Source organism: Varroa jacobsoni, unplaced genomic scaffold, assembly GCF_002532875.2.
Source record: "Varroa jacobsoni isolate VJ856 unplaced genomic scaffold, vjacob_1.0 scaffold_823, whole genome shotgun sequence".
NCBI lineage: Eukaryota > Metazoa > Arthropoda > Arachnida > Mesostigmata > Varroidae > Varroa > Varroa jacobsoni.
The window spans coordinates 85,660-113,603 of NW_019213725.1; the positions used below are offsets into that span (position 1 = coordinate 85,660).

The 27,944-nt window shown below is 40.6% G+C and overlaps 4 protein-coding genes across 18 annotated transcripts; 2 read left to right on the plus strand and 2 right to left on the minus strand.

The window, feature by feature from the left end:
- Positions 1 to 586: 586 nt before the first annotated feature.
- Positions 587 to 8,081, minus strand: LOC111264147 (uncharacterized). Of its 9 annotated transcripts, XR_002682702.2 has the most exons (12): positions 7,882 to 8,070; positions 7,114 to 7,215; positions 6,294 to 6,449; positions 5,639 to 5,865; positions 5,102 to 5,272; positions 4,536 to 4,811; positions 3,786 to 3,995; positions 3,408 to 3,590; positions 2,844 to 3,050; positions 2,020 to 2,234; positions 1,343 to 1,514; positions 587 to 868 (listed from the first exon to the last, which is right to left on the minus strand). XR_002682702.2 is itself a non-coding variant. In XM_022839783.2 (11 exons), exons 1-11 carry the CDS (start codon positions 7,989 to 7,991, stop codon positions 1,413 to 1,415), a joined length of 1,890 nt encoding a protein of 629 aa, XP_022695518.1. In that variant the 5' UTR covers positions 7,992 to 8,071; the 3' UTR covers positions 956 to 1,412. The 9 variants fall into 9 exon arrangements, 8 of the variants coding, with proteins under 8 accessions (XP_022695518.1, XP_022695517.1, XP_022695524.1 ...); XM_022839783.2 differs by lacking the exon at positions 587 to 868 and having other exon boundaries at positions 956 to 1,514; positions 3,786 to 3,926; positions 7,882 to 8,071; XM_022839782.2 differs by lacking the exon at positions 587 to 868 and having other exon boundaries at positions 956 to 1,514; positions 7,882 to 8,071.
- Positions 8,082 to 8,101: 20 nt separating this feature from the next.
- On the plus strand, positions 8,102 to 23,011 carry LOC111264150 (uncharacterized). Of its 7 annotated transcripts, none has more exons than XM_022839798.2 (6): positions 8,102 to 8,387; positions 8,883 to 8,951; positions 11,434 to 11,513; positions 13,710 to 14,202; positions 14,622 to 15,456; positions 22,755 to 23,011. In XM_022839798.2, exons 4-6 carry the CDS (start codon positions 14,091 to 14,093, stop codon positions 22,756 to 22,758), a joined length of 951 nt encoding a protein of 316 aa, XP_022695533.1. In that variant the 5' UTR covers positions 8,102 to 8,387; positions 8,883 to 8,951; positions 11,434 to 11,513; positions 13,710 to 14,090; the 3' UTR covers positions 22,759 to 23,011. The 7 variants fall into 7 exon arrangements, with proteins under 7 accessions (XP_022695533.1, XP_022695536.1, XP_022695534.1 ...); XM_022839801.2 differs by lacking the exon at positions 8,883 to 8,951 and adding an exon at positions 10,733 to 10,969; XM_022839799.2 differs by lacking the exon at positions 8,883 to 8,951.
- LOC111264148 (uncharacterized) lies at positions 16,473 to 21,460 on the plus strand. Its single transcript, XM_022839792.2, has 2 exons — positions 16,473 to 17,759; positions 18,382 to 21,460. Exons 1-2 carry the CDS (start codon positions 16,583 to 16,585, stop codon positions 18,912 to 18,914), a joined length of 1,710 nt encoding a protein of 569 aa, XP_022695527.1. The 5' UTR covers positions 16,473 to 16,582; the 3' UTR covers positions 18,915 to 21,460.
- On the minus strand, positions 22,340 to 26,708 carry LOC111264151 (uncharacterized). The gene has a single exon (XM_022839805.2). The coding sequence runs from the start codon at positions 24,209 to 24,211 to the stop codon at positions 23,417 to 23,419; it is 795 nt and encodes a 264-aa protein (XP_022695540.1). The 5' UTR covers positions 24,212 to 26,708; the 3' UTR covers positions 22,340 to 23,416.
- Between the last annotated feature and the right edge of the window lie 1,236 nt (positions 26,709 to 27,944).

The following is a 27,944-nucleotide window of genomic DNA, read 5'->3' on the forward strand; positions in this document are numbered from 1 at the left end:
CAAAGCCCGTCATAAAAGGAGCACTCAAGACTCAGAACTGGACCTATACACACTTCCTTTCGTGTTGTTTGAACCAGTGCCTAAATAAGGCAGCACCAGACATGAAATTCGCAAATTTATACATATACAGCCGAGAGTCAGCTATAAGAAAAAGTCAAATTATAGGAATCAACACACTGCGTGGGATTGTTGATGTCGGCCGAATGTAGCAAGATTAGTCGGCTAAAGCAAGTTCGAAAAGCGTTCGAGTCCGAGCATATATAGGGGCCGTTTAAACTTTGTTGCCCTTATTTTCTCAGCTTCAAACCGACAGAATTCATTGAAGGAACTTGTCCCAAAAGGAGCATCAAGCTAAACGAGGAGAAATAAAAGCCAAACTTCCAGAGCTATTAGCAAAAATAAAAAAAAAAGAAAGAAAAGGTATTGACAGAAATGCTAGACCTCGATTAAAATGCTTTAGTAGCATGAAGTACTTTCAGCAATGCAATCATCAGCCAAGGTTTGTTGTAATCAAAGGACTTAAGTCCAGCTCGCATAATGGTTGTTTAAAGCAGTCACTATCATAAAATAGTTAAGACCACTTGCAATATAGGAACTCATTGCAACTTGCTTTTTTTTCAGTAAATAATATATACAACTACAATTAAATGATGAAGATTATTCAATCTGTGCTTATATGTCGACGCTAATTCACCTATGCTCATCTTTTTTTGTGTACATATCATTAAATCTTCATACTGCGTTTCTGTACTGGCTGATCTAGAAAATACATCGATGACAATGTCGAGAAAATCAACCGAAAATTCAGAAGCAAATCTGCTGGTAGAACGGAGTTCCCGAAGTCCAAGTAACGAAGCTTCAGTGTTCACTGAAAATTTTACGCAAGACAATAAAACATTCCTTTAGCCAGCGGTGAAGAAAACTAACGTAATTAATATCTATGAATAACAATATGTTGGCTTAACTAACAGACTTATTTATTTTTATATAAACAGCCCCCTTTTATTATTCATTGATATAAAGTAGTTTTTTTCATTTACATATGTTTTATTTATTTATCATCGTCATAAAGGTGAAATGGCTGCTAACTCCTTACTATTAAATACATTTATAGAAGGGAAAAGCCGGAGCGACTTGAACGTATTTGAAGCTATGAAAACAATAATTAGTCGATTAAATTTATAGGGCTACCATATATACCACTATGAGGTTGTATTCTATATCGGTGTAGACTGAAAAGGTTCAGCTTCGAAAAGCTGACCAACTTGCTTTTGATGTTCATTACATGTGTTAATTCATAGCAGCCTACACTAACGGCATCATATTATATATACATATTTACATTGAAAACTTTTTTTTACACATATCGGATCCAGTATGCAACAGAATCAGGTTTATATTTTTCATAAGGTTCACAACAAAGGAAGTTTGAATGTAACAAGGTTTCTCCATTTTTCATGGAAAGCCAGTATTTGTTCAATGCTCGTACACTCTTCCAGTTCACGTTGAGCCGTCTGAAATGAATTTGCAAATACAATTAGCGAACTCCACCAAGCAGCTAAATTACTGGGACCGAACTTTTAAGGATCAACTCACATTTTATATAATAAGAGAACCGTTCTTCAGAAAGTTGGTACCCAACATACTGGCAGAATTGCAATTATAATTGTTAAGTTTAGAAAGAAGGCATCAAGAACTGACGTAATGATACATCTATCAAACGACACAGGTAAGAACTGACCAGTAACCACACGTGGTATACGTTCCGTGAGAAAATGTGATCTCTTTTCTTTACTAAATACCTTAAAAAAATAAATTGAAAACATATCTAATGTTTCAAATCGGTTGCTTTGTGCTCAACGACTGAAGATGGTGGCGGTTTTCGGTTAAATATTTTTAGGGGCATGACATAAATCGACTGCGTTAAACGATACCGTACGTATGTGGTACAGCTAGCAGCTGGGAATCATTAAAACTTAACTGTCAGTTAACGCAAGTACCTGTGGCGTAATCACTTACACGTATATTTTGAGTGATTGAGTCGTTGACCAGCAACCGCGGTTCGATTGGGAGGCGATGCTCCTTCATCGCCAACATCAAAAGCATCCGTTGCCCCAATAAATGGCTCCGAGAAGTTCCTTGCAGGACAACGCGAGATATACTCGGTAGCTTCGGTAAAGAATGAATGCTCACTTCCCTTGGAGCAATGAGGCGTTCCAGTGCTGGTTTGATATCTGTTTAAACCAGGAATTAGACAAATGGATGAATACTGTTACTCAATTGAGTGTAAGCAGAATGGGATCACATGCAAACGCATACTAAATGCCATTATTTTTAATATGCTAATTTAGATAGAGAAATAGAAATGGGCAGGTCTCAAGACACTTGACATTCTTCTAGACGTTCTTGCAAAGTTGGCTATTATTGTTATAAGATATTAATATATTAATATCAAATTCTTGTAATATTAATTAAATATTAAAATCAAATATTAATTCATATTTTTAGAGAACATATGATACTAGGAACATTTTTCATCAATGGCAATATCATTTACGCATTTCGCGCGCATTATGCATTATGTTTCTCAGGCTTCTCATTACAAAATGTGGCCAGCGTCTCCCGAATAAATTAGATGATCAACCAACTATGAATTTTCGAACTGAATATGAGAATATATATATATATACACTATTTTTTTGTGTTACATATGAAATGAAGGGCCTATTCTTAAGTACTGTTTGCCAACTCATTTAAGGGTACAATAATAGTAATCAAAAGCAATTCCATAGCTGAAGGGAGTTTTTAATAATAAGTATTTTGTCGTTATTGATTTCACATACCATCGTTGAACACACACTCAATAAGTGGCTGATGTATAAATAATGAGCAGCTCGCAGGAGATCCTCTTGAAGAGCGAAGGCAAATGTTTTGCGTTTGCACCTTTATGGGTAGGGCACGTGGTAGCAAACGATGCATCAGGATTAAGTGAACAGCGACCGCACAGACCGGTCGAATAGGACACTCCAACTGAGCGGATAGCAGTGTACCTTGTGAATGGCATTAATTTAATCATATAACGTATAGTTTTTTGTTGTAACTTACAACATCATATTAGCTTATTGATAGCCTATTACATTACATATATTTATATAATGAACATTTGTAAAACATAGAAAAATATAAGACCACCAGTTCGCTCTTTACGGCGCGTCAAATGCGCTAAAAGCTCTCCGTAAGTCTGCCTCTTGCCTCTACGCCTGCTTGCCTTATTAAGAATTTGCAGTGGCGAATTTGCATTAGCAGTATTGGGGCACAAACAAAGCACAGTTCGATTTCTTTTAAGTAATGAACACAATTTTTTAGATTTGAGAGCGCTTAGAAATGTCTGCAGAACCAACACTAACCCCGATGGTCGAATGGTGTGCTTCTCATGCATCGGACATTACTTCCGATTGGTTCAATACTCAATGACGCGCTCCACATGGAAGAAATGAAACCTTCCGCTGCAGACAGCTTACAGGAGACAATGTTGTCCTGGATAAGCGAAGGATGATAATTCTGTGAGATATCGCATTTAACGTCGATGGCTGTAATTACGCAAAAACTGTGGTTTAAGTGAAACTGTGTGATAATTGTCCACACCACAGATACATTTCGTTTCCAAAATTCATATTATCATGAATTAACTTAACCGGCAAATTTGCTACTTAACATGATGATAATAATTGAAGAATTTTGCCTGCAATGACTAAGTGAGTACCAAATATGACTATGGGACAAACCTCCAAATCTGAGATACATCGCCAGTGCCATTTGGATTTCGAGCAATTCGATCTCTGCAAGAAGTTCCATAGCTTGTTCTTCTGCTGGATCAGCCAAACGACGAAGTTTACTCAGTGGAGATTGTGACTGGGAACTTGTCTCTGGTATGAATGGGATTATATGAGAGGTTACGCATCCTGATGATGATACAACATATAACCGGTCCCTATCTAAACCAATATGACCAAACATGCGCGACGTTAGTTCCTGCAGTCACGGAAGAATGATTTCGGTTTCGATTTACATGTGTTTTTGAAACGTGTGGGAATAATCTAATAAATCTAGCACATGTACGCTGACTCCTTTTTGAAAATACACGCTCCAAAATCGTCTAATATAATATCAAATGCAGAATTCGACTGGCTATATTATCACCGAAGCATATCCGAGGTCAATTTTTTATAAAAATGATTATTGAACCCAGTGTATTCACCCATTCAGTGTACAGTCAATTAATACAAGTTCCACTGACACAAATTAGAAGAGCGCGTCTTAATCTTTATGAACACGATATATGCGATCGCACTTACGCGAACTATGCTCACAGCGAATCAATTTTTCATCTAGGCAATAGCTGGTAACATAATAATTAACAGGTTTCCAACGGAGGGTTCCGATTCGGTCCCTATAAATGGCCATAAAACTTTGCGTACTAATCAGACAGGAGGAAGGTTTTATTAGAGATATGAAAAATAACGCTGCCTACTAACTGGTGACATCTTGCGTAACAGACGCTATTAGAGGCAAGTCAACGAGGCGAATCAATAGAGAATTGTTGCCACAGGGTTTTCTGTCCACGGTCAAAAATGCTCGACTCGTTAAACCCACGGCTAAAATTGCAGTTCCTGCTGGAAAGGCACGGATAACAGGGAAGCCGCTACGTAGCGTGCAGATCTTCTCCGGACAAACAGACTCTGAAAGCTCGTTGTTTGATGGAGTTCGAAGAACGCAGAAATCACCAAGACAGCATATACAGTAAAGTTCGTCTGTAAAACAAACCAAAAAGAATGTTATTAAAATGAACGTTGATATAGAAATAAATCTGTAATATAGCTACGCATATCTACTTAACAGATCCATTCTTTACGAAGATTCGAACACAATACTATCTGTCTTATTCAAATACAAGAGCAGTTCAAACACAGACTCAAACAGAGGATTTGATTATCATGTGAAGAACATTGTTTGTTTGAGCACCTCGAAGTAAGCAAAATTATCATTTTCTACCTTCGACTATCGCTATGATCTAATTATATTTTTCTAATACCTTACCTACCATTTCCGTGATCCACGATGAGAACTGCAGGTGAGCGGAGCTGGGCTTTTTTCTCAAAATAGCTCAAGTAACTCTCCTGATCCGAAAGTTGCGCTGACCAAACAGTACCGTCAGGGAGACTAGCGTATAGCTTTTCAGAAGAATATGACAAATGGAAAAAATCATATTCACCTGAAAAACCAGAAGTCGACAATAGTTCCACTGCCTGCGGCTGGTTGTAAGCAGGTCATTTTAAATAGCAGAGAACTTACTCCTCTACCTGATTCGGCTGGTATGAAATGGTGAATTAGATACAATGAAAGTCTCTAGAACGCGGGAGACAGTCACACAGCATGCATTCTTAAGCATACTCGATCTGAATAGTGCCCCGTTCAGTTCTTACCAGCTGATTGGGATTAGCCGGAAGAGTCGAATACAAAATCGTGAGCCTCAAGGATAATCTAGGTCAATCAATCAGTCTATACTCCTGATCGAATAACTACACAAAAATATGACTATTTTTCTAGAATTACGCTCTTTGCGGTTAAGGATGCATACTAAGTCCGAGAAAGGTGACATCGTATATTCCAAAAGCAGCAAGCTCAGTCTGGGCTAGTACATCGGCCTTTTTATCGATGAGCGAAACAAAGGCTTTCCGCTGGCCGCCTGGAGTCCATAAAAGAGCGAACCGGCCTTGACGTTTCAGAAAGCAAAAACACCGTAACGCTGCCTCTTCCGCCAGCTCAAAGAAGACCGATGCGCCAGTTGTTGTTTTGCCTGGTGTACTGCAACGAAATATATTTGCAGATCTTTACTTTTTATCGTAGACTCTACCTGATTACTCTACAGAGCAACTTTGAAGAGAGTCTTGATGTTCGATGAAATTCTATATCAGGGCATCGGGATTTTTCGAGTCGAACGAATGGCGAGAGGTTAGAAGAGGAAGTCCCGAGTTTCTATTGATGACAACATTCTATGTAGAAACCTTTGTAAAATATACATTCCGTCCGGTTCTAACCGATCTGTTATTACCATAATGAAGATTGTCTAAGATAATGTGAGCAACAGCCTGAAATAGACCTTATTTCAATTGTGTTAATAAGGTTGGGTAAGCTGCAAGCTGACTCACCATCTTCCTCTTATATTCATGTAATTACAATTCATTATGTTATAAAAGATTGACTAAGCTATAGGAGCGCAGTTATCTCCAAACCTGTCTGGTGTCCAAAACATTAACGCATTCTGTGAAGCAGCAAAAAGATACTTTGAGTGTGCCTGGATATCAACGACAGAACTAAGTTCAACAAAGGCCGGTTTACTGTCTGCGCTTTCTATACGACTGTAGCCCAGACGTTCTATTGACTCCTGCCTGAAATATATTCATATTTTAACAAATACAAAACGCAAGTGATCGTTGAGTTCTAATAGCAATATGGCAGTTTCCTCTCTATGTTTTCCTCTTCCAATCGCCCTGTTTTATATCAACATGGTTCGGAAAATAAAGTTCAAACAAAAATACGTCTCTACAAAAATACGACATTACGAGCCTGTCTACTGTCTTATTGCCATATGCAGTAACCCACCCAGATATATGCGCTTCTTTAACATGACTCTTACACCGGTAATTTGCTTTGAAGAGGCTTCAAAGTTATCAATGAACTGACAAGGACGCGGTCTGGAGCAGACTTGTGCACGATCTCACTGTGCTCTAACCACGACTCACAGATGATTTTTTCCATGCCTAATTTTGGGATGAGTCATTCTCAGAGATGTGATTATCACTCATTTCCTATTATATCATATATTATTCATTTTTTATAAGAAATAAAAGATGGTCGAACATAAACTACATAAAAAGATCTTGGCATAATTTACACAACGGCAATAGTATTGATTGAAGTAAAACTAATAATTCTAATATCTGGCATATATGTGATTAAATGAGAAAACAATTATGAAGGAAATCAGTGTAGGAATATTCAGGATGTGAGCGTCAATATTTCTTGGAGACAATCCTTTCAGTGGGCACTCACCACACGACGTAAATCGCCTTTGATTTTTCGGCGGATATTAGCCATATGCGCGACGCTTCAGCTAAACCTGGGATATTCTGATTTTTTTCCATTATGGAACGCCTAAAAAATAACAACAAACATAAGTATGATTTGCTGGATTTCGTATTCGAGTAGTAAAACGCAGATTTCCGAACAGACAGTTAACATATTCTATTTGCCGATAATAGAAACGATCAAATATCGGACGAGTTCAATCCGCGTGTCTCTTGATATCATTTTATGGAGTAATATAAAGTTACCGAACAGGACGGAGCTTTGCTAACTATCAATGGCGAAGTAGTGAGAAACAGTAATAGAAATACATAGATACGGGTCTAAGGTTTTCTCTGATGGTAGTAACGACTTTCTAGAGTTTTTCTTTAAACAAGCACCCTTCAATAGAATTTAATAATACTGCCAAACGTGATTTTATTAACGTCTTCTGTCTACTCTAACCTAAATAATAGTAAATTAAAATATTATCCCTGGGCGGTCTGTCACAGCAGCTATTTGTGGCTAGTTAATTCTCCAACTACTCATGAAGCAAGCTTTGTTCAGTTGTCATACGCATCCTTGTCATTAACTCCTACAAAAAGATATCGAGCGTCGGTTCGTTGTCTCGTCTCGAGTACCGGCGATATGAACGAATTCCGAACGAATAGTCAGTCTTCAATGGAGATTTTTTTTCGAAGCATTCGATCTCTTACTACTTCTCACACGACTTAAGCAGATGCACTCATCACCCACATGTAAACATCCACCCCTCTCTTTGGCGCGAGGAATACACGAGTAGAATAACGTTCGATTTTTATTTCGCGCCCTCTTAACGGCCATGACCATTTGCTACCGCCATCCATCGATGACGACGTACATGGTGGTCAGTCAGGTAGAGCGGGAACAGCGCAGCGGGCCATCGAACACAAGATATCGAACGCATTATATGCGCATAGGCCCACGATAGAAGCTTGACGCCACGAGCCGTTTTTCATATCTTTCCGGGGCCCACTGTTGCTTCTGCTCATGCTGCTATTGCCACAGGCCTACTAATACATATCTGCCGTTCAGCGCACAATCAATCTCTCATAAAGTAATGCAACACTATCCACCTATGATCGCCTCGGTGTCTCATTGTAGCCGCATTTGTGTGAATGTCGCGCTGTGTATGAGCGGCAGCAGCAGCAAAAGCAGCAACGTTATCTAAATCGAATTTTTCCTTTCAAAGACCTCGCTGGTTCATCAATATCGCCAAACGAGTACGTTCGCCGGATAGCAGAGTTCGTTCCCGTTCTGTTGTGTCGTTACTCATACACTGGCTTGAGGAATCGATTATTATTAAATGTGCTTCATCGTATTATAATAAAAAGGAAATTTGCAACTCAGTGGGATGTGGGAATGATTTGCAATGTTGCAACGTGAACTTTGTGATGTTTTCAAACATATCGTCTGTGCTCATGTGCTTTTCTCCGCGGTGTAAAGCCCCACCTGTGCTTTCTCCTGATTGTGTGTTCTACACATAGATGTATACATGTTGTGTCTATATAGAAAGCAGACTGCGCATGCAGATTTGTTGTTTTGGGGCCCAATTGCTTTCGGTACTGTGCCCTTAATTGTAGTTTTACGCATAGGCCTCTGGCTTCGTTAGTTACCAGCATTAAGGTGCCCTTTCTGTGGCGGTTATTGTTTGCGCGCTATGTGGGTGTTGTTCTCGCAAAAGGTCCCACACATAGTAATATCGACTGAATTTGTAGGTGTGTGTGTGTATCTCGATGAAGTCGAACACCGTTGACTGACTAAAGGTTAAGCAGTCAAGTGAAGTTGTACGTATTTTGTGATGGTTTGTTACACGAGCTTAGCAACATATGACGCCATCTAGAATCGAACGCATGTTCGAACAACAATGTTAATAACTATTTCGTGCTGTTATCGTGAGCACACGCATTACACGAGCTTTGTGAGTGTTTGTGTCGGAATGAACGGATATAAACTTGATATGACGAACGTTTGTTGCGGTAATCTCGCATTGTGCAATCCTATATTTCTTTTGCCTTATCACGAACAAGACCGATATTGGACGTATGGTTTGAATTTGGTTCCCTTGCGTAAGCCAGCTCTTTGAATATACCGAACCTCAATTTTAGTGTTAAACAGTGAAGAGAAGAATTTGAGTTCGTCATAATGCTAGATCTTTTTATAGAATATGTCGTTACACAGCCTTTATAGATGCTATCCCACCCTCTTGACTAAATTTTCAGTTGCAGCCTCATATCAGCGAAATCATGTTATTTTCCATCTAAGTTTCTCGTACGTGTATCCGCTGAACATGTAACCGGAAAGACAGTCACCATGGACGGCTTTAATTGTACATAATGATGAAAATAATACTCATCATCATCGTCACTGTATGAAAGCGTATTCATTAAAATATCTAAGTAATTAATAAAGAAAAGCCCGCCGTTCTATATCTTCTGTCGTCTCACTTCAAGATAGAGATATAATGTTTCTGAGCATGTGGGTGTGTGTTAGGTCCAGAATGAGGGAGGCCAACTGGCGCAATTTCTCGGAAAGCGCGCCTTCATTACCAGATCCCGTAACTGTAGAGTATCTGCGGCTATGGCCTACAAGTCCAAGCGCTTGCGTCGACAGCAGCAGCAAAACCTTTCTATTTTTGGAAGAAACGCCAACAGCTGCATTTGTGTGTAGATATTGTAACGCTGGGGTTTGCTGAGACCCTGCATACAATCATGCAGCCATAGGGGTGGGTACGATCAGTTGATGAGCGACACAAGCTTAATGGCGCAAAAAATGATAGAGAGCAATAAATCATTGATGAAATCACTGACAATCATGATAAACAAGGATATATACATATATATCGCGAGAGAGTATCGACGGCTGTGGTCCGTAGTTCAACACCACTTACGCTTGGTGTATACATACATATAAACGTGTGTATAGCCAAGTAGTAATAACCAAGTGTGTTACGTTCCGAGAATTGCTATTCAAGAAACACTTAATACTAGATATCGATGAATTGTGTGTACTTAATGCTACCTTGTATTCGCGATGGTTGTTTAACGTACCTTATAAGGCTGTTAGCCTGCTACATCAATGATGAAAAAAATAATCTAGTCAAATATGTACATGTTCTATAATTCTTTCGTGTTATCGTTACGATATTACTTGATCCATATACACGCACAGCGTCGTAGTTGTAAACAACACTGATCTGTGGTAGAGTTTTTATCCTTTGCCTGTATCTACATGAAAATTAAACAAAATATTTTCACATTTCAACTGTATCAGGAAGATCCCGTTAGCTGCTGCCATTGGCTTAAAGATAAAAGGATAAGCAATGTCTAATAGCAGTCCTTCCTGCTTTATCTCCTCCTACCGTTGTTTGCGCTGAAGGTATTGATGGTATACTATATATATATATTACTGTTAAGCATGATGCATAGTGGCAGCAGCGGCGGCGGCGACAACACCAGCAGCAGCTCTAGCACGTAAAATAATAAAATGTGTCCTTGACGGTTCGTTTGTTTCGCTTGATTCTACGTTGGCGTCGTCGTCGTCATCGTCGCCGCTGCCGCCGCGTCAGGTTTTGCACCCCTGAGTCAAGTATCGCTCCACTGCTATCTGTTACTCATCGCCTGAGTGCTGCGATTCTTTTGACGTTATTGTTGCTTATGTTGCTATTGCTGCCGTTGCTGTTAAAAACGGTGGTTAGATTATGTGTCGCCAAACCTTATCAAGATAATGTCTGGACTAAGGCGTGTTATATATTCAACTATTCTGCGGGCCCAGTTGTTGTCGTCCTTCCGACATGTGCAACAATGTAAGTCTGCATTTTGTGCCGAATCTAAGGTCTAGCCATCGGTCCGACAGAACCAATAAACAAACGTCATTGTGGCCGTAATAGTTTTTGTTTTGACAGTGGTGCGGCGGCTAAAGCTTGATTGCATCTCCGTGCTGCTTGTTATTCTGCAACGAAGGATCCTACGCTGTTGAGCGTCCATTGAGCCGGACCTGTGCTGTTGCAGATGCTACTTCAAACGCTGTCTCGGCGTTTAGCTTTTTGTAGCTGTCACAGTTACAGTTTTGTTGTTTTTGTCAAAATGTATGATGAGGTTGATTGAACAAACGAATTCTGGGACTACTGGGCTACAACAACAACAACAACAACAACAACAGAGGCATTAGCTATTTCTGTCGTTGTTGTTCATTATAATGATGCTAATATTCGTCATTGGGTTACTGTGCTAACTCCTTCTTCTTCGTCACGCCTTTCTGACGTTACAGATACCCTCGCCAGGCTATGTTCGTGCTCGCGTCTACACGTTTTCCTCAGCTTTATCGACAATACGTTCAACACATTGAAGGTACGAGGTAGCAATTATCGTTAAGCTCATCGAATAGCTAAACTTTACAGTTTTCTTTTCTTTGTTATATGATAAACAACAACAAAGAACACAGCAAGAGTCACACGATGTGTATTTTAGTGAAAGTGTTACAAGTACCCAGTGTCGTAAGGCATCCGATGCATATAGCCGTGTCTATATATAGGGATTTTATGGCATCGTCTTTGTTACATGTAGCTGCGTTTACGTCTCTACTAATGGCCGTGGCTTCCAGCCGTCAGTAACGGCAACACAGAGAGCAAATCAGAAGTGAAAAGCCATCCTGCTAACAATTGTGCAGGGAAGTCGACTGGGTGATAATGCCTCAAGGAAAAAGCTAGGATGGCAATCGGGTAACGCTCATTTAACACTACAGGATTCAGAAATTGAGGCTGTACAAAATTCTGTACTTAAGCAGGTGGTAGGTAGGTGGTAGGTAGTTATAAAAATGGCCGAGCTTTGCCTTGTCGATCTTTATTTTGGTATTAGTTGAATGACATTTTCTTTCTTATTATAGTAAAAGATTACAAAGCGGTTACAATTCAATCGACATGAAGAACTATGGCGGCTTAGCGCTCCACAAATGCCGACAACGATCGTTTGTTAAGTAAGGATTTCAACTTTTACGTCTCGTGCTCTTTCCTTAGTTGGCCGTCGCTTCAAACAGGTAGCCCCAGTTAGCAAGGGCTAAGTACCTCTATAGCCTGTTTTAAACCGAGACCTAGTCATATATCACTAGGTTTATTAAGAAAACACGTCACCACTGTTCAATCCTATGAATGGTGAGCATAGATACCCGTTACTTGAATTCGTTTTATGCTAATTTTGGATAGTCGAAGACGAGAGTTCACAAACTTATCATTTCTACGTTACGAGCCGTTACGAATCTACGTTACGGGCATTAATTATTTCGATGAAACTCAATAAAAAACAAGCAATAAGGATACCGAAATTTTAAACAAAGTCTTCATTTTCAGAATCGGTTGTTTATTGACCCAATTATAACAACAAAGTAAACAGCAGTTCTGCTGGACGTGACTTACCGTGATATCCTCTGAAGTCTTTACGTTTTTATTATCACCTTGGCAACTTGATATTAACCTATTCTGGCTCGTAATAGCGTTCAAGTCAAATCGTGTGGGGTTCAATGTGGAACGAGTCATTGGCCTCGTCATCGTATTCGTGGAAAGTACTTATACAAACAAACCAAGTAGAAAGCATCAAAAAATAAACGGCAATCCAATGCAATATTTTTTTTTATTCCTGTTTCTGGTGATTAATAATGTGGGTGTAATACCCACTTCGTTCCCGTTTTTTCATGGGCTCTTGCCTTCACTAATTTGACTAGTCCGAATTTATGAACGCCTTATTCAGAGGTACGTTATAATCAGCTTTTGGCCTCGTTGTTTATACGACGTATGTTCATGTATTGATCAACAAAGAATTGATTAGGAGGTCACAAAAACGTTTCAGTCAGCCCACGCTTTTAAGCTGTTTTGTCTATAAGTTAAGTTTGGATTTTTTCATAATAATATAATAAGATAATGCTATCTTAGACACGGGTTCCTAATAGGGGCACTGTATGTTAATACAGGAGCGAAGTACGTATATATTAGGTCAGTGTGTACTTTTGGCTATATCAGCAGTAAAGGTCTAAGAAGCTGCTTCTGTAACGATGTCATTCATTCGCCCTTGTTTTACTATAATTAGGTTGGAATATTCTTATCAAAATCTCTTATAATACTAGATTTTTTGAGTTATATGTTAGAAGCAGTGGCTTGAAAGACTTTTGAACTAGTTATTGCTTCTATCAAATCTATCAAATCACGTGTCAATACAGGGGCCTGAATAAGGCCCAATCGATTACTCTTTCCAAACATATTTCACATTCCTGCCATTTGATGCGATTTGTCTACAAACCTTGGCATAACAACTCAGCCGACACGTTTCTGTAGGGAACCTGGCTTCTAACAAATCATACTTCAACTTTGAATTTTCTCTATTGATACTATATAAATTATAATATACTAGCATAGCCGAATGCAGTGTCATAACCTCGTAATATATTTAAAGGGAATATTGTTTTGAGACTTTTCTCCCTAAACGACTTAACTAGTCCTAAAGAGATTTTGCAGTTAATCAACTACTTAAGGTATTAGTAACATATTGAATTGGCAGGTCCTCGCAGCTATTCACGTTCGCCGCCCCCCATTGGTCGATATAGATGTGAGTGCGTGTCACGAATCGCTGTTGTATAAGCTCCGCAGGGATAGAATTGATTCGTCGACTTAAGCACAGAACGAACGGCACATGCTTGCTCTAAGCAAGTCGGCCAACTGTTCTCCGACCGCCTGCAGAAGACGACACAATATCGAGAACCTGCACAAATCGACGTTCTCAATCAAATCTGGTCTTTTGCTTTCGATATTGTCGGAAAGGATAGTAACGTTGGCCGTCGTCGCATCCCGTTCTTGGCCTTTTCTTTTCGTACTATCCTTTTCTGACGATGTCCTTTAGCGGCTACTTTGACCGATAGCGATTATACTCTAACGTACTGCAATGGCGTCCCTTGACGAAGATTTATGCGCCGCTGATTACGTTCGTATGTTGCTTCTCACCCGCTTCAAGGGAAAAACGGATATCGAAAGGCTCGAGAACTACCTCAAACGCAGTACGTATTTTCCTAGTGCGTTTCGTTACAAAAGGTCGATATTTCTTAAGGTAATGTCGCAAGCATTGAGTCGCAAGCATAACTGGCTTTTATCTCTTTGTCGGCATTGATTGCGTGTGAAAGGTATTCTAAAGATTCTTCATTGTTAGGTGAACTCTAGTGAACAGAGCGGATCTTTGTATTTTCTTCTATAAACGTGAAAAATTAAAGTTTGGAGATATACTTCTGGTACTAGTATTAGGCGTTGCTTTAGGCTTTATCTTAGGCATTATAGCCTTACGTGGACATAAAGTATACCTTGATCATATGCTAATTGAATAATAAATATGCTGATTAGGATTACACTCAGTTTGCACCGCACTGATTTGGGTCACACAGAATACAATCCATGTACATCCCGAATGGTGCCTTTTTTTCAGATGCGTCAGCAGATATCAGAGCTATTCTACAGTGCACTGGGGGTCTTCGACCATTCCTTCACGATAATCAACAGATCTTTATGCTGGAATCCACGACTGTTTCTGTCAACCAGGAAGGTCGACCTGCAAAAGAGAACGACGTCATTAAATGGATCCGAGGAAGACTCCAAACTTCACCCCGAAAAATTTTCAGCATTCCCTCCCTTCAAACTATAGTGCAAAAAGGCCAACCGGGTATTCGAGCATATTTTGCGGTAACGTGCCCTACTGTGGAAAAACTACGTGAGTGGTTTCTCCAGCGGACCCAACTCTTCAAGGAAACACCATCGGGCAATATTCATCTATCAGAATATTCGATTCCGTTGTCTGGTGGCAGTCCAATGTGGTCGACCGTTGATTTCTTTGTCAAGATTCTTGATGAGCAGTCTGCCGAAACATTAACTGTAGATTGGTCGTGTGTATTTAATTATATATTTGTTGCTGAAAATCCTGATATAATGACATATGTCATGGGATCATACGAGGAATCAACATTTGAATATTTTTTCCGAAGTCATCCTGAACAGTTTGGTCTGGAAATGGTTAACGGCGAACTTAAGCGTTGCGCAGACCCGGCAAATTCTGGGATGGAATGTCCGGTAGGCGGAATAGCTGGATCCCTTCCGGCGGCGTCCGCAAGTTCAAGCGATAGCCCTTTAGCTCAGAGCATTGAAAGCTGCAAAGACTTCTTTAACGGCCGCAATACAATGTCGGTAGCTGAACTACAGAGACTGTTCCATGACGGGGCGCCCAGACCTCTGTTCAACTTTATTCAACGAAATTACCCAGCCGAAAGGTTTGTCGACTTTCTTTCCGAAAACAAAGAATCGTTTGTGCTATCAGACAATCGACAGAAGGTTCAGTTGCGTCAGAATACATCTTTATGGAATGGCACGACTGTAGGCAGTGGCAATCGCAATAATAGTAACTTGAGCGAGGTTAAGAGAAATCCGAAATTTGACAAAACCCTTATAAAATTCTTCACTGATCTCCTTACAATGGCTGCACGCGAACAAGCTGTTCGCAAAGTAGACGTAGAAAAACTTTGCGATTGTGTGCAGTTTCTTCCGAAAAGCTTCCTTCAGTATATGAAACAGGCGTATCAACCTCCTTCGCAATTGTTTGAGGGACAGGAGGTCTTTCAATTGAACAAAGACCGTTCGATGGTCGGCCTTAAAGAGAAGATTGCGCTATCCAGTCAACTTGATACAACTGCCAAAGCTACGATGTCGGTAAACTTTTTCATAGATGCCTTCAAACTTCTTGCAGTAAAGCATAATGTTCGTTTCATCCAGCCAAATCAGATGGGGTTACTTGCTTGTCTTATGAACCCTGCAGCACAGAGCTATCTAGTAACGAGCTTTGGGGAAACACATTTTCGGGTTCTATTACATCGATTTCCTACAATATTTTCCGAATCCAAGACAGGCAATATATACCTTAAGGAGAACTTACAGCAGCAGGATTTAAAGTTGGATCCTTCAAATGAAGTGATCACCAACATTAAAGCGATTTGCTCAAACGTGGTTGAGGGATCAGCGATCGAATTTTTTCTCTATGAAGTTAAAGCGCGTCGAGCTTACTGTTACCCGATTTCCATTAGCTGGTGCTCCAGCATAGTGTCGAAGGCATCACGGAGCATTAACAGCTACATCAATAAGAACTTCCCCACTGATAAAATTGCTGACTTCCTCATTAAGTTTCCTGCCATATTCAACGTTGTGCCTGAACTAGAAATTGTGTACCTGCAGAAGGAAGATAATGAAGATTTCAACAACAACGCCGACCTCGATAATAATAATAACGGTAAGAACAAGAATAAAAAGAAGAATCCGAGTGACCAAACTAGCGCATTACGCATAGAGACGGAAGAACTATTAATTGGCCTTGTGGCAGCACAGTGTCTCGCCAAATGTGATCAAATGCCTATAAGTGGTTTTTTCGAATTAGCGAAAAAGTGCCACTTAGCGACAGATATCGACGCAATTTTAAACAAAGAAATAGGGGAGAACAAACTGGAGAGACTACAAGCTCTCCTGAAGAGGTTTCCTGCTATTTTCCATATTCAGGACACAACAGAGAAAGTAGCGCTGAGGTGTCCAGCCCTACACTATCAGAAGCTGGGCATAGCCATGGAGACAGCTTTAAGTCGCATAATAAAAAACGTCGTGATTCAACAAAACGATGAGCAAGGGAGTATTCCGACAATAATGCACATTTACGAAATTGTTCAGTACATTTGCAGCGATGGTCTGTTCCAACGGATCATGCGTACCCTTACCGGCTTTCTTGAGTTTCTTGATACTTTTCCCGCGTTTTTTGTGGTAAACGGAAGCAAGAACACAATAGCTGTGCGGGACTATCAGCCTAAATCGAGGCCGGCCATCTCACCAACTTTCCCGATCTATTTGATGAATGTTCAAACATCCTCGGACTACTGCGGTGCACCAGTGTTTTACCGAAGTCCAACCACCAATCATCAGGAGACGTACTCAGGGTCGATATTAAAGCCATCACTTCCTACCACATCAGCACATCCTTTACACCTACCTCCAGGTCTTCCTATGACGTCGGTAAACGGCCATTTACAGCAGCATACCGCCGCGACAATGAAGGAGACTTGCCTACGCCAGTGGGTTGATCAGAAGACCGCCATACTGCAAATGTGGTCTACCCTCAGCGGGTTGCTAAGAAAGTTCGTAACAAGGATGGATGTAGAAACGATTACACAATTTGGCGGTTTGCAAAGTCTTGTAAATGGCCTCACAAGTTGCGTTGAAGAACTAGAACGCGTCTACTTAATTGGCGGTGGTCAGGATTGGGTGCAGGCGCAAAAACTTATCGATCTGTACGATTCGAAAAACGGCACGTTTGCCGGTTTCGCTTTAACAGCTCACAAAATCATCACATCGGTAATTGACAGACGTCATTGCCAGCGTGCAGCATGTAAATGTCGCTTCGCACCTGACGTACGCGACCTGGAAAGCTTTGTATACTTCTGTCAATCTATACGTTTTCATCTTGAGGAGGGTCCAGTTCCGCGAGTTCTCACGCCGTCATCATCCAGCTCCAACTCGAGTACACCAGATATCTTGAACCGTAAGTATTATTGAGATTTAGATATAGAAGGACTTAGAAAAGAAAATGTAGATCGCATAGAACTAATTCTTCTTCATATATGATTATTGCTAATTTTTATACAAGTACGATATTTTATAAATAAAAAAGGCTTTAATAAAAAAAGTTGTTATTTTCAATAAAGCACTAGAAGCTGAAAGATGATAGTTAGGTTCCATCTGTGCTGTACATTGCCCATAGATATTAACCATTTTCAAGTGTTTAACAGAAGAATTTGGATATATATCTACCATCTAGAATTCGTGCAGAATTGTCCTCCAGGATTCTACCGCAGTCAATACTGATTTTTTGATATGACTTACTTTGGAGGGCAGAAGGAAGACTTGTCTGTATTCTCGAAAATTCTTGTAAACAGAAGCAAGATCTCAGAAGAAGGATTTTATGTATGTATCACTTGTATTCTCATGTCTTTTTGCTTCATAGACTGGCAGTGGTTTTATTATGTAGTAGTTTTATTATGAACTGGGTAAGGTATATTGTATAAATGTTTCATATTCTTAAAATTCCAGCCTTAGCCGTATTATGAACAGTTGCTTATCTTACAGATGGGCTAATCGAGCTTCATTATTTATTGTCCTTTCAGGCCTATACGCGTGGTCAGACAGCGTAACGGATTCACCGTCGCCAATGATTAACCCTAACAATAATATCCTAAACGACCCGGCAAATATGTTCTTAGCACTTGAAGACAAGAGCCACGAAGAGGCAACCGCGCGTCTGTTGAACGCTGCGCAAGAACAACTGGGACTTGGTATTAATTCTTTTAGCACTCCCACAGCATTGCCGTGTTGGCCACGCAACATCTGGGAACCAGAGCCAGGCGAGTTGAACCACGTAAGCTTCACGAAGAGCCTCCCTGCAAAGGCCAGTAATAGCAACGACGAAACGGTGTCTCCTAATAGGATAAGATTAGTAAATCCATCTCCATCTGCAAATTCTCCACCAGGCTTAGGGCCAATAAAGCAAGAATATCGTGTAACAAGTGTGAAAAAAAATAAAATAGCTGCAGAGGCAGGTGACGGATCTAAGCTTGAGATTGATTGGGGGAAGGGAGTCACCGCCTCAATCGGAGATTATTTCACGGTTATTCTCGAACGTCAAAGGCAAGCTCTGTAGCAGACCAGGTCAGAAATATGAACAAACCGAAAATCCGAAAGCGACAGACGAAAAGCCGACCTTCAAGAGAAGAGTTTCTAGTCTGAAAAATTGTCATCAATGCATAGCACTGTACACGATGGTACCATATGTATATACATTTCAACGCGACGGCACTGGCGAAATCCATGTTCAAGAAAATAGAACATTTTGGTAACATCGTTATATGGAAATTAGGAAACTCAGAAGTACGTCACGAGTACCATTGGCACTAACACGGGGAGACGAGCGTGTGCGTGTATATTTGTGATTGGAAGTCCGAGTTCGAGTCGGATAAGCAACCATTGTACTTGGACCACGCGATTTATGCACTGAATCAGACCAATTAATTAGAACAAGCAGAAGAACACTACGTATCAATTTTTAGTATTACTTTTCGGATCATATTGAATGTAGAATTGATGGCCGAGCAAGGCGAAATGAATCGGAAGTAATAAAAGGAAACTTGAGTTTTTGATCGCTTCTAATTCCAAGTATGGCATGTAACTTAGCTTATGTGTGATATCGATGTAAAAAAATCAAGCCATCCTTATGTAGTGCGGGACAACAGCAGGCAAATACGCAATTGTGACTTTGTATGATAGAATCGAAGCTACTGTGAGTTGTTATCGACGCTAGATCCGTAGCCTAATTTAGCTACGAACTACGTCATAAAGTTGCCTTACAAATGCCATATATACGAACAATGAAACATATTTTACGAGTCTCTGCTAGTAAAGAAACAAAATACTGATGTAACATAGTTAGTTCTAAGCAGCTAGAAATGAAGGTTTAAAGGAAAAAGAGTAATAAAAAAAAGTCAAATAGATAGAAGATGCAATTTCATTGAAAAGTTGAGGCAAAAAATGACAAAATAGTACGAAGCCAAATTGAGTCTATGCGTCCTGATAGTGCTTAGTTCTTATGAGGCTAAAACGAAAGGAACAATATATATATATATATAACACTATGGGGAGGAACATTCAAAAAAGGAGGATTTAGTATTATGTGGATAGGATGGTAGAGCCACTAGATTCTGTCACTGCATAAAAAATGATTTTTGCACCTAGTTTCAGACAAATACTAATGCATTGATGAGGCCAATGATGAAAGCTAACGCTGCGTCCTTTGTTAGCCATTGAATGCTCTTATTTAATCATGGAAGTGTACGTGGTGGTATAAATCGGGCCATATCCTTCGCAATAAAAACCAAAAAATGTCGTTGAACTGAGCTAAAGCGGGACAACGATATATTCAAGCTAGAAAATTGAAAATAATAGTTCTGCCCTGTACGCCGTTGGTTTACTATTGAATATGGCCTATGTTGATACCATTAGGTTGATACGACCTGCTGGTGGGGACTAGAAGTTAGTGGCATTCGTGACTGCTCCTCCAGAGCCTTCTGTTATTTATTATATTACATATTATTGAACGGTTTTCGCTATTGTGCAAGCTAAAACGCGCTTGCAAATTTTTAGAATTCGAGACTAGTTTATTTTTTTATTTTCACAAATTACTGTGTTATTTGTTTATACTCTAGTCGTCTTTTACTCTATTCTTTCGTGTTTGTTTCTATGTATGATTGCTATTGATACAGTTTGTGCATATCCCTGCATAGGCTCATGTAGTAGTAATAGAATTCATTTTATTCTTATTTTTTCTATGGATTGCTGCGTTTTTGGATTGGATCTGTGTTATTTTTCTTCCTAAAAATGATCATAATTAACTTTATAAAATATCCCTCTCGTTACAATTATCACGATCGCTAAATCGATTAGCTATCCAGTCAACGTGTGGATCAGTTATAAACCGTTTGTTTGGTTTCATCCACATATGCATATATGCATCTATTTTACTAAAATTTGTACCCCCTTTATTTGCTCCTAATCTTTGTCCCTCTGTAGTTTTTACGTGTCGACTGCTTATGAGGCTGCTCCATGTACTTCCCAGAGCAGTCGCTAGCCTTTTTGCCCTTTTTTTATTATTGTTTTTATCTCATATTTCGCGATGTTGCTATCATTACGATTGATATCGATTATGTTGTTGCTATGTTACCTGCCGTTAATTTGTTATTAATCAGAGTAGCAGAAGTATAGTAACTATGTATACAATGTATGGTAATGGGTTCTATCGACCGAGGCACTTGCACTAAACTATGATAGTAATCACTCATATAATTTTTTCTCTGCTTTTGCCTGTCTTTTCTCAAGCTGTATCGAAGCTGTATTTACACGCGCCCACCATTAGCCTGTACGGTTAATTTGTTACCCATTTCTCTGAATCATACGCCCGGGAACTGTTGTTGTGCTCTAATGTCATTTCATCATTTTGTTATTTGAGTTATTTTTAGTTTATTGGCATTTGTAATTGATACCAAGTCTACCTATTCTATATATATATATATACCTTTTTATGTACGAGTTCGTTTGTTTTATCATTACCTTGTATTTCCGCCGTATTAATTATCAGGTATATAAAGAGGTCTTCAACACACGTTTCATCAATAAAATAATATCCTTTTTCTTTTACTCCCGGGGCTCTTTATTACACAGTCCGTTTTTAAACCTTTTACTCATTGTTTCGATACTCGTTTTGTCTTGTCCTTTCAGTCTCATTCGCATATTGTGTGTTTTCAACGTTCCGACATCACCATCCCTATCGGTTTGGTTCCCTTCACTTAAGTTCTTAACTATTTGTAATTATTTGCCTACTACTGTATGTCGATTTACTTCGTCAGAACCCCGTCTGCCATGGTCTGGAAACCGATTCATTTAGCATCCTTTACAATATGAAATCCATTAATATAACAACAGCACGCAATAACAAATCAGGAAAACAACAGTGCCTGACTCAATAATTTTTTTTTCGTATTTTTTCAACTTTTCTTTCTTGGTTCATCTGCAATTTATACCCAGATCACCAGTACTTTAGCACGTCCTCATCGCGTTAGCATCAAAGTATACGTGTATCAATACTCCATTCTTCCCAACTGACGACCCTTTTCAATTCAAATAACTACAGAATAGTTATCGTAATGACTTTTCTAACGGTTCATCGGGTCGTTTGTCTCTCAACATCGACTAGGTACTACCACACTTTTTGGTACGTCTTCTCTGTTTGTATATCAGCCTATCCATGATACATATCATATGTTCACCACCATATATGGTGTATGCAGACTAAACCAGTGCATGTTTAATCTGCACATATCATGTTTTTGTTTTTATATCGGCTCTAGGTCGCTTACGGCACAACTCCCTTCGACTGCTACATTCAGCCTCGTATTGACATAATAGTAATAGGAATCTGCTGATCATATTCGTAAATAAACACGTAAAGTCACATCATTAGCGTACGTCCGTCTAGAGACAAGTTACATGTCTTAGCAAAAATAAACGCACACAATATGTATATAGATGTATAGCACTTACTGACAAGCATTAGCTCTTTATTGTTCTCGCCATCTTCGTCATTATCTTATATATATATATATATATATATATATATATATATATATAACCCTTCAATACGTAGTCCATACCCGATATCTATAATTATAATAATAAACTGGATTTCGCAAACTGCCTACAGCTAGACTACTCAGTTCAGTTTTGCCGTCGTACTGCCCCGATCAGCCTTCTGGCCGTAATTGGGTTTGACCTATAGGACATAGTTCTTGAAACCATTGCACTTCATAATCAACAACATGTTGTTACTATGGGCTTGGTATGATCTTGCTTGCTGATAAAAATTCGAAAGTGTTATAAAACTGCCCGGTGTAACCTACGATAATCATGCCCTTCCTTTTCTTTTGCTCCTCAGGTAATCTTCTGTTCGATTAGCAAGGTTCATGACCGACCTGCACATGTTTTTTTGTGTCATCCGAAACATCCGACGAAGGCAACTCACTGAGAACAGAATGAATCTTGTGAAAACTGAGAGTTGCAGCCGATAGTATAGCTGTCAACAGTTATTCATTCAATACTCACCAATTCGATAAACACCACATACAACTAATTTAATTATATTACAGAAAAAATGGTGATTTGATAGCGGACAATAAATGGGCGTAACTAAAATGGCTTCTTCTTCTTTAAAAGCCTACTACGGCTAACGCCAATCACTATTGCTACTACTGGTACAAGAGCAGTATCAAAAGCTAGATTCGTCTCCGCGACAAGGTTGTCAGATTTTTCGTCTATCTTCCTCATGTTCTTTCAACGTGTGTGAGCTACCACTTATGTGTCTATGGTAAACAGTGCATTTGTGACACGAGTAGGGGTAGTGATATGGTATCCAAAAAAATGTTCGTATCAACACCACTGACCTATATTATTTATTTTTTTTTTTTACCTGCATTGTATAATTCGACTCCTTGGCTGACCAGACTGATTGCTAAAATGACGTCAGCGTCAACGCTCAGCCTTCTCGTCTCCCATGACGCCTATCGTCTTCTTCCTGTTGCCCCATCCTCATTTCGATGCTCATGATCCACTGCGTTGTCTGTTTGCCACTTGCTGTAAGGCTAACGTCTTGTCAAAATCGATCTGCGCATAACCTAGTGGAGACGGCGAATGCTGCGACGGTGGTGAAGGCGCCGGTTGGGGCGACACTGGTGAGGTCGGCGACGTAGGCGTTGCGGGTTCGCTATGATCAAGGTCGAGCACAACGTAGTTGACGCCAGATGCTGCTAGTGGTGCTCCTCCGGGCAATACTGTGAGAAGGTTAGGCCCTGTTAACACAGGACTTAGCGCCACAGAATCCGTGCTCTGACTTTGTTGTACCGGCACATTTTGATAGACGGGCCCACCTGGGGCTCCAGTAACTGGTGCGTGATGATGGGCCGAGTTGTTGCTGACAAAATGCACCGACGACACGACTTGTGCGCCGATCGAAATCGGTTCGAGATAGTCAGCTGTTTGTCGCATCTCGGGTGAGGGTGGTGAATCGACTAAAGACGACGGCCTGGCAGGAGCCTGCGCCTGGATTCGTTCTTGAAGGAGATTAAAAAGGCGTTCCGCTCGCGGACACCGGAAGGCGTACACTCCACTACCGGTTGGGCACCGACGGCCTGATTCAAACGAGAACAGCTCCGCATCAAAGCCATATCTTCGAAGGCCGCTAAGCGGCCACCGAATCGGTTCACCGCCTTTTTGAACGAATACCAGCTGGGAATCCGTCAATGAGATTCGGCCTGGCTGGACGCGATTTCCCGCGTCATCGACGTTCCAAACAGCGAACGAGGTTTCGTCCGTTTCCGGTGACACACAATTGCCCATCGTTGATGGGGCAACAGCTTCCGCGGCGACCACAACGGGGACGAATACGTACAGTTCGGCAATTGGCCAACCTCCGTTCGGCGAGGTCCGCTTGAGCGAACTCGACGTCGCCTGTCCCACCTGCCCCACTCGCCGGCAGCAGAAGTCTGTTGACGCCACGGACTCCAATTTGCGATGCCACAGCTTAGGCTACTTTCTACTTCCGCGTTGAGTGCGAAGTCAGCGTCCTTAGCCGTGAAAACTACAGTGGTCACAAAAGCAGTAGGAGCATCAGATTCTTTTTCCTGTTTGCTGACTTCACTGTCGTTTCCTCCTTTCCTGCGCGGTTTCCGCAGGAATATCAGCTTCAACTGGAGCAGTAATGGTAAGTTGCAAAATTGATGACGAACGCGTTGAGCACTACCATTAACGCTGTTCCTAATACGATAAATATGATGTCTTATTCCAGAAGGTAGAATAATAAACAAATACGGATTGCGACTCGCCTGCGTGGTAAAGGCTAGTCCCACAGATTGAACGACAGCGTTTGAGCTTGCCGTTGTACACTTTACCCTTACCGGTCTGTCACCAAAAGTAGCAGTTCGAATCGACGAAGGCGATGGAAATCCAACGGCTGCCGATGTTTCTACAACTGCTTTGTTCGTTCTTGTCGTTATGGTTTCTGTTGTTCTCGTTAGTAATGGTCGTCCTGGACGCCGCGGTAACACAGCTGCTATGGAAGTTCGAATAATTATTAGAGCTCCTGCTGCGGCTGGTGCTGACAAAGTACGTATTGTTGTTTTTGTTGTTGTTGTTTGTGGGGGTGTTTGTCCTACTCGCTTTTGCTGCTGTTGTCGGCGTTGTGCAACGTCTCCTCTGGCGCGCACTCGTGATACTCTCTGCGGGGCCATCCCCTCGTCCGAAGGGGCTCGACATGGTATTTAGCGGTATTAGCAATAACAGCAACGTTCTCTCAGGTCCTATCAGAGGGAGCACCAGCAGCAACAATAACAATAGCAGCAGCAGCAGCGGCAGCAAAAAACAGTGGCACGAACAGCGATTTGGAGGACGACCTTGAATAGTGGTAACAGGAATAACGTGCAGCCAGAAAGCTCGATTCTCTCACAAAGGTACTTTTCCCTACGCATCCGAACACTCAGTCACTTACTACCAGCAATCAATAGCAGGCAACCAAGTGAGCACAAGAGAAAAGCATTGCATCTTTCTGCCTGCATCGATCACCATTTAATTACATCAGCGTCAACAGTATCAACGCTAGCGGTAACCGTAGCAGCGACGCAGCCGCTGACGAGGAGTCAAGTAAGTCAGCTGAGAGCAGGGATTCAGTTGTAGTTGTCCGGTTAAAGAGATCCACGACAGCACGAATGATTTTCGAGGCAACGGCGGCACCAGGACAGTAAGGTTATGTGGCGCCTTGAACGCACCCTCAAAAGAACAAGGCAGGCTCTCACAGAACCCCCATATTTACAGTCAACTCATTTCACATACACTCAGGACAATGATGACTGCTGTTATTACTGCTGCTGCTAATGTTACGATGTATAGAATGAAACGATGGAATGATAGAGACTGGCTAAACTGGCTTTTTTTCCTTCTTTTTTCTCTCAATTAGAATGTCGTATACAGGCCTTACCAACTGATTAGGTAAGCCAGTAAAAAATCACCACCATTCGATCATCGGTTGGCTGCTAGTAGCAGCGACGCCAGCAGAGCGAAATGAATACACGTACGTAACAGCTGCAGTTAGTAGGTCAGTTGAGTCGTACGAGTAAGCAGGTGAACCGTCTCGTACGACAGTGCTCTGTCGTCGCGAACACTGCATAGTCACCGAGAAAGGGAGAGAGGAAAATGGAGCTAGCCCAAAGCGCCGAACAGGCTCGGATGGGTGGGCAAACAGACACAACAGTGAGCACCATCGGTGCACCATTAAATGGACAACTGCGGTCATGGAGGCAGCCATCTTGGAGGCCCCCAAGATACAGATGGCGCAAAAATTTAAAAAACAACGTAGAGAGAAGATCGACAGGGTGATGCGCGTATTAGTTGAGCATGTGTAATAGATAATATTAAAATAGGATCAGATAGCGGATGTAATCTGACGACGTTTAGAGTGCAAGAACAGTTTTATTTTTGCATGCGGTACCTTCAAACTGGGTGTTGTTTCGGTCGAGTATCAGTAAATGGTGAAGGTTGCTTAGATTGTCGTATCTTCTACTGATCTTTACGTTTCTGTATGAAGTTGAAAGTTGTTGAAAAAGCACGCATTATATGGAAGAATAAGAATGGTTTTAAGTTTTGATGACTTAATTGTTTGTCTGTTTGTACCGCGAAATACATACTTCTTTGTAACCAAAGTCGGGAAATGTGGAGGAAGACGGAAAAAGAAGTGTGGGAAAGAGGAAACGAATATTGCAAACGTCACACTTCACGTAGTCGGGTAACTTTAGCAATCTTTAGTAATCTCTACTTTAGAACGAAGATGAGAAGAGAATATACAGGATGATACAGATATATTGGAATAAATCTTCACGGACTCTTTCTCGTGGCAGGCATGCATTTATCCGTTATATCTGGTGCATATAATAAATTACCGGTTCTTTTTAGAACAAGACCACGAAACAGTCACGGTAAGGTCAGGAGGTTGGCCTTTAGAATGCGAGCGAAGATAAGCTATTTTCAAAGTTCTCCGCCCTAAACGAACTCCCGCCGAAATAATCAATTTTTTTGCTTTTCCGAGATCTACGGTTTACCGTAACGCAAAACAGGAAAAACGGGACAAGGAACCCACGATCTGGACTTTAAGGCTGATTGAAAAAATGACAATCACGACTTCCCGATGCGTGCTTTGGAGACTAAATTTAACGTGCGTAGGCCTATCATTGCTTGAATTGTTCGCGCAGTTTTCAGGTACAAGCCTTATGCCGTTAATGCTAAGCGGAAGCCTTTTAATATAAGCCTTAAAAAAGCTACGTTTCTGTATAGCATGAACAAAAAGGCTGTGACATGGGTTTCAAAGCTGAATCGTAAGCAATGCGTAATTAGAACAAATAAGTATCCCTATCAAACATATCCTTGTTGGCTTGTTCAGTAAGAATTACTCGAACCCCATGCTTAAATTTTTCCAAACTCACAGCTATATTGTTATATTTTACTTGACTAATTATATGGGCCGACCCATGCCGCGGCCCACAGGTTCATTTAAATTTACCGAATGAAATTTTTAAACAACATTCATTCGCTGAATATTATAGCTAAAACATATCACAATAATGAGCTACTTAGCTCAGTCTAACGGTTGGTTCCAACAGCAGAAAGAGACACTGTCAGTGCTTATACCTCGTTGAAGTTAAGAAGTGAAATAAGGGTCTGACAATAATGCCGGCTGCTATTCAGTTACTAAGAGAGAATTTACGTTTAAACGTCATATTCAACCTTACCCTGAGTCACCTTTAGCTTTAAGGCTGAAATACTGAAAACATACTTATCAAGCTTAGATTGTTGTGTGAACGGCAACGTTACGCACTCACCAAAAGTTATTTCATAGAAGAGGTCCTATTTGTTTGCTGTTCGTGTGTTAAGCTCTTCTAAACTCTCAGAGCAGCTTTAACCAGTTTCAACGAGTTTTTATTACATTTTGCTCAATCACTTGTTATATATATAATTCGGAAGTAGTTAAAGTGTAGTAATACATCAGCTATGTATGTGTATAGCTATACACATATATAGCTGATAT

Bases quoted from the DNA above. Each gene is read 5' to 3' on its own strand.
- LOC111264151 (XM_022839805.2), bottom strand. From the start codon at position 24,211: ATGGGCAATTGTGTGTCACCGGAAACGGACGAAACCTCGTTCGCTGTT.
- LOC111264150 (XM_022839798.2), top strand. From the start codon at position 14,091: ATGGCGTCCCTTGACGAAGATTTATGCGCCGCTGATTACGTTCGTATG. The intron at 14,203-14,621 runs GTACGTATTTTC...CCTTTTTTTCAG, and splicing joins CGAGAACTACCTCAAACGCA to ATGCGTCAGCAGATATCAGA.
- LOC111264148 (XM_022839792.2), top strand. From the start codon at position 16,583: ATGCCTATAAGTGGTTTTTTCGAATTAGCGAAAAAGTGCCACTTAGCG. The intron at 17,760-18,381 runs GTAAGTATTATT...TTGTCCTTTCAG, and splicing joins TACACCAGATATCTTGAACC to GCCTATACGCGTGGTCAGAC.
- LOC111264147 (XM_022839782.2), bottom strand. From the start codon at position 7,991: ATGGATGGCGGTAGCAAATGGTCATGGCCGTTAAGAGGGCGCGAAATA. The intron at 7,216-7,881 runs GTGGGTGATGAG...GTTATTTTTTAG, and splicing joins AGAGGGGTGGATGTTTACAT to GCGTTCCATAATGGAAAAAA. The intron at 1,515-2,019 runs GTAAGTGATTAC...AATTCATTTCAG, and splicing joins CAATCACTCAAAATATACGT to ACGGCTCAACGTGAACTGGA.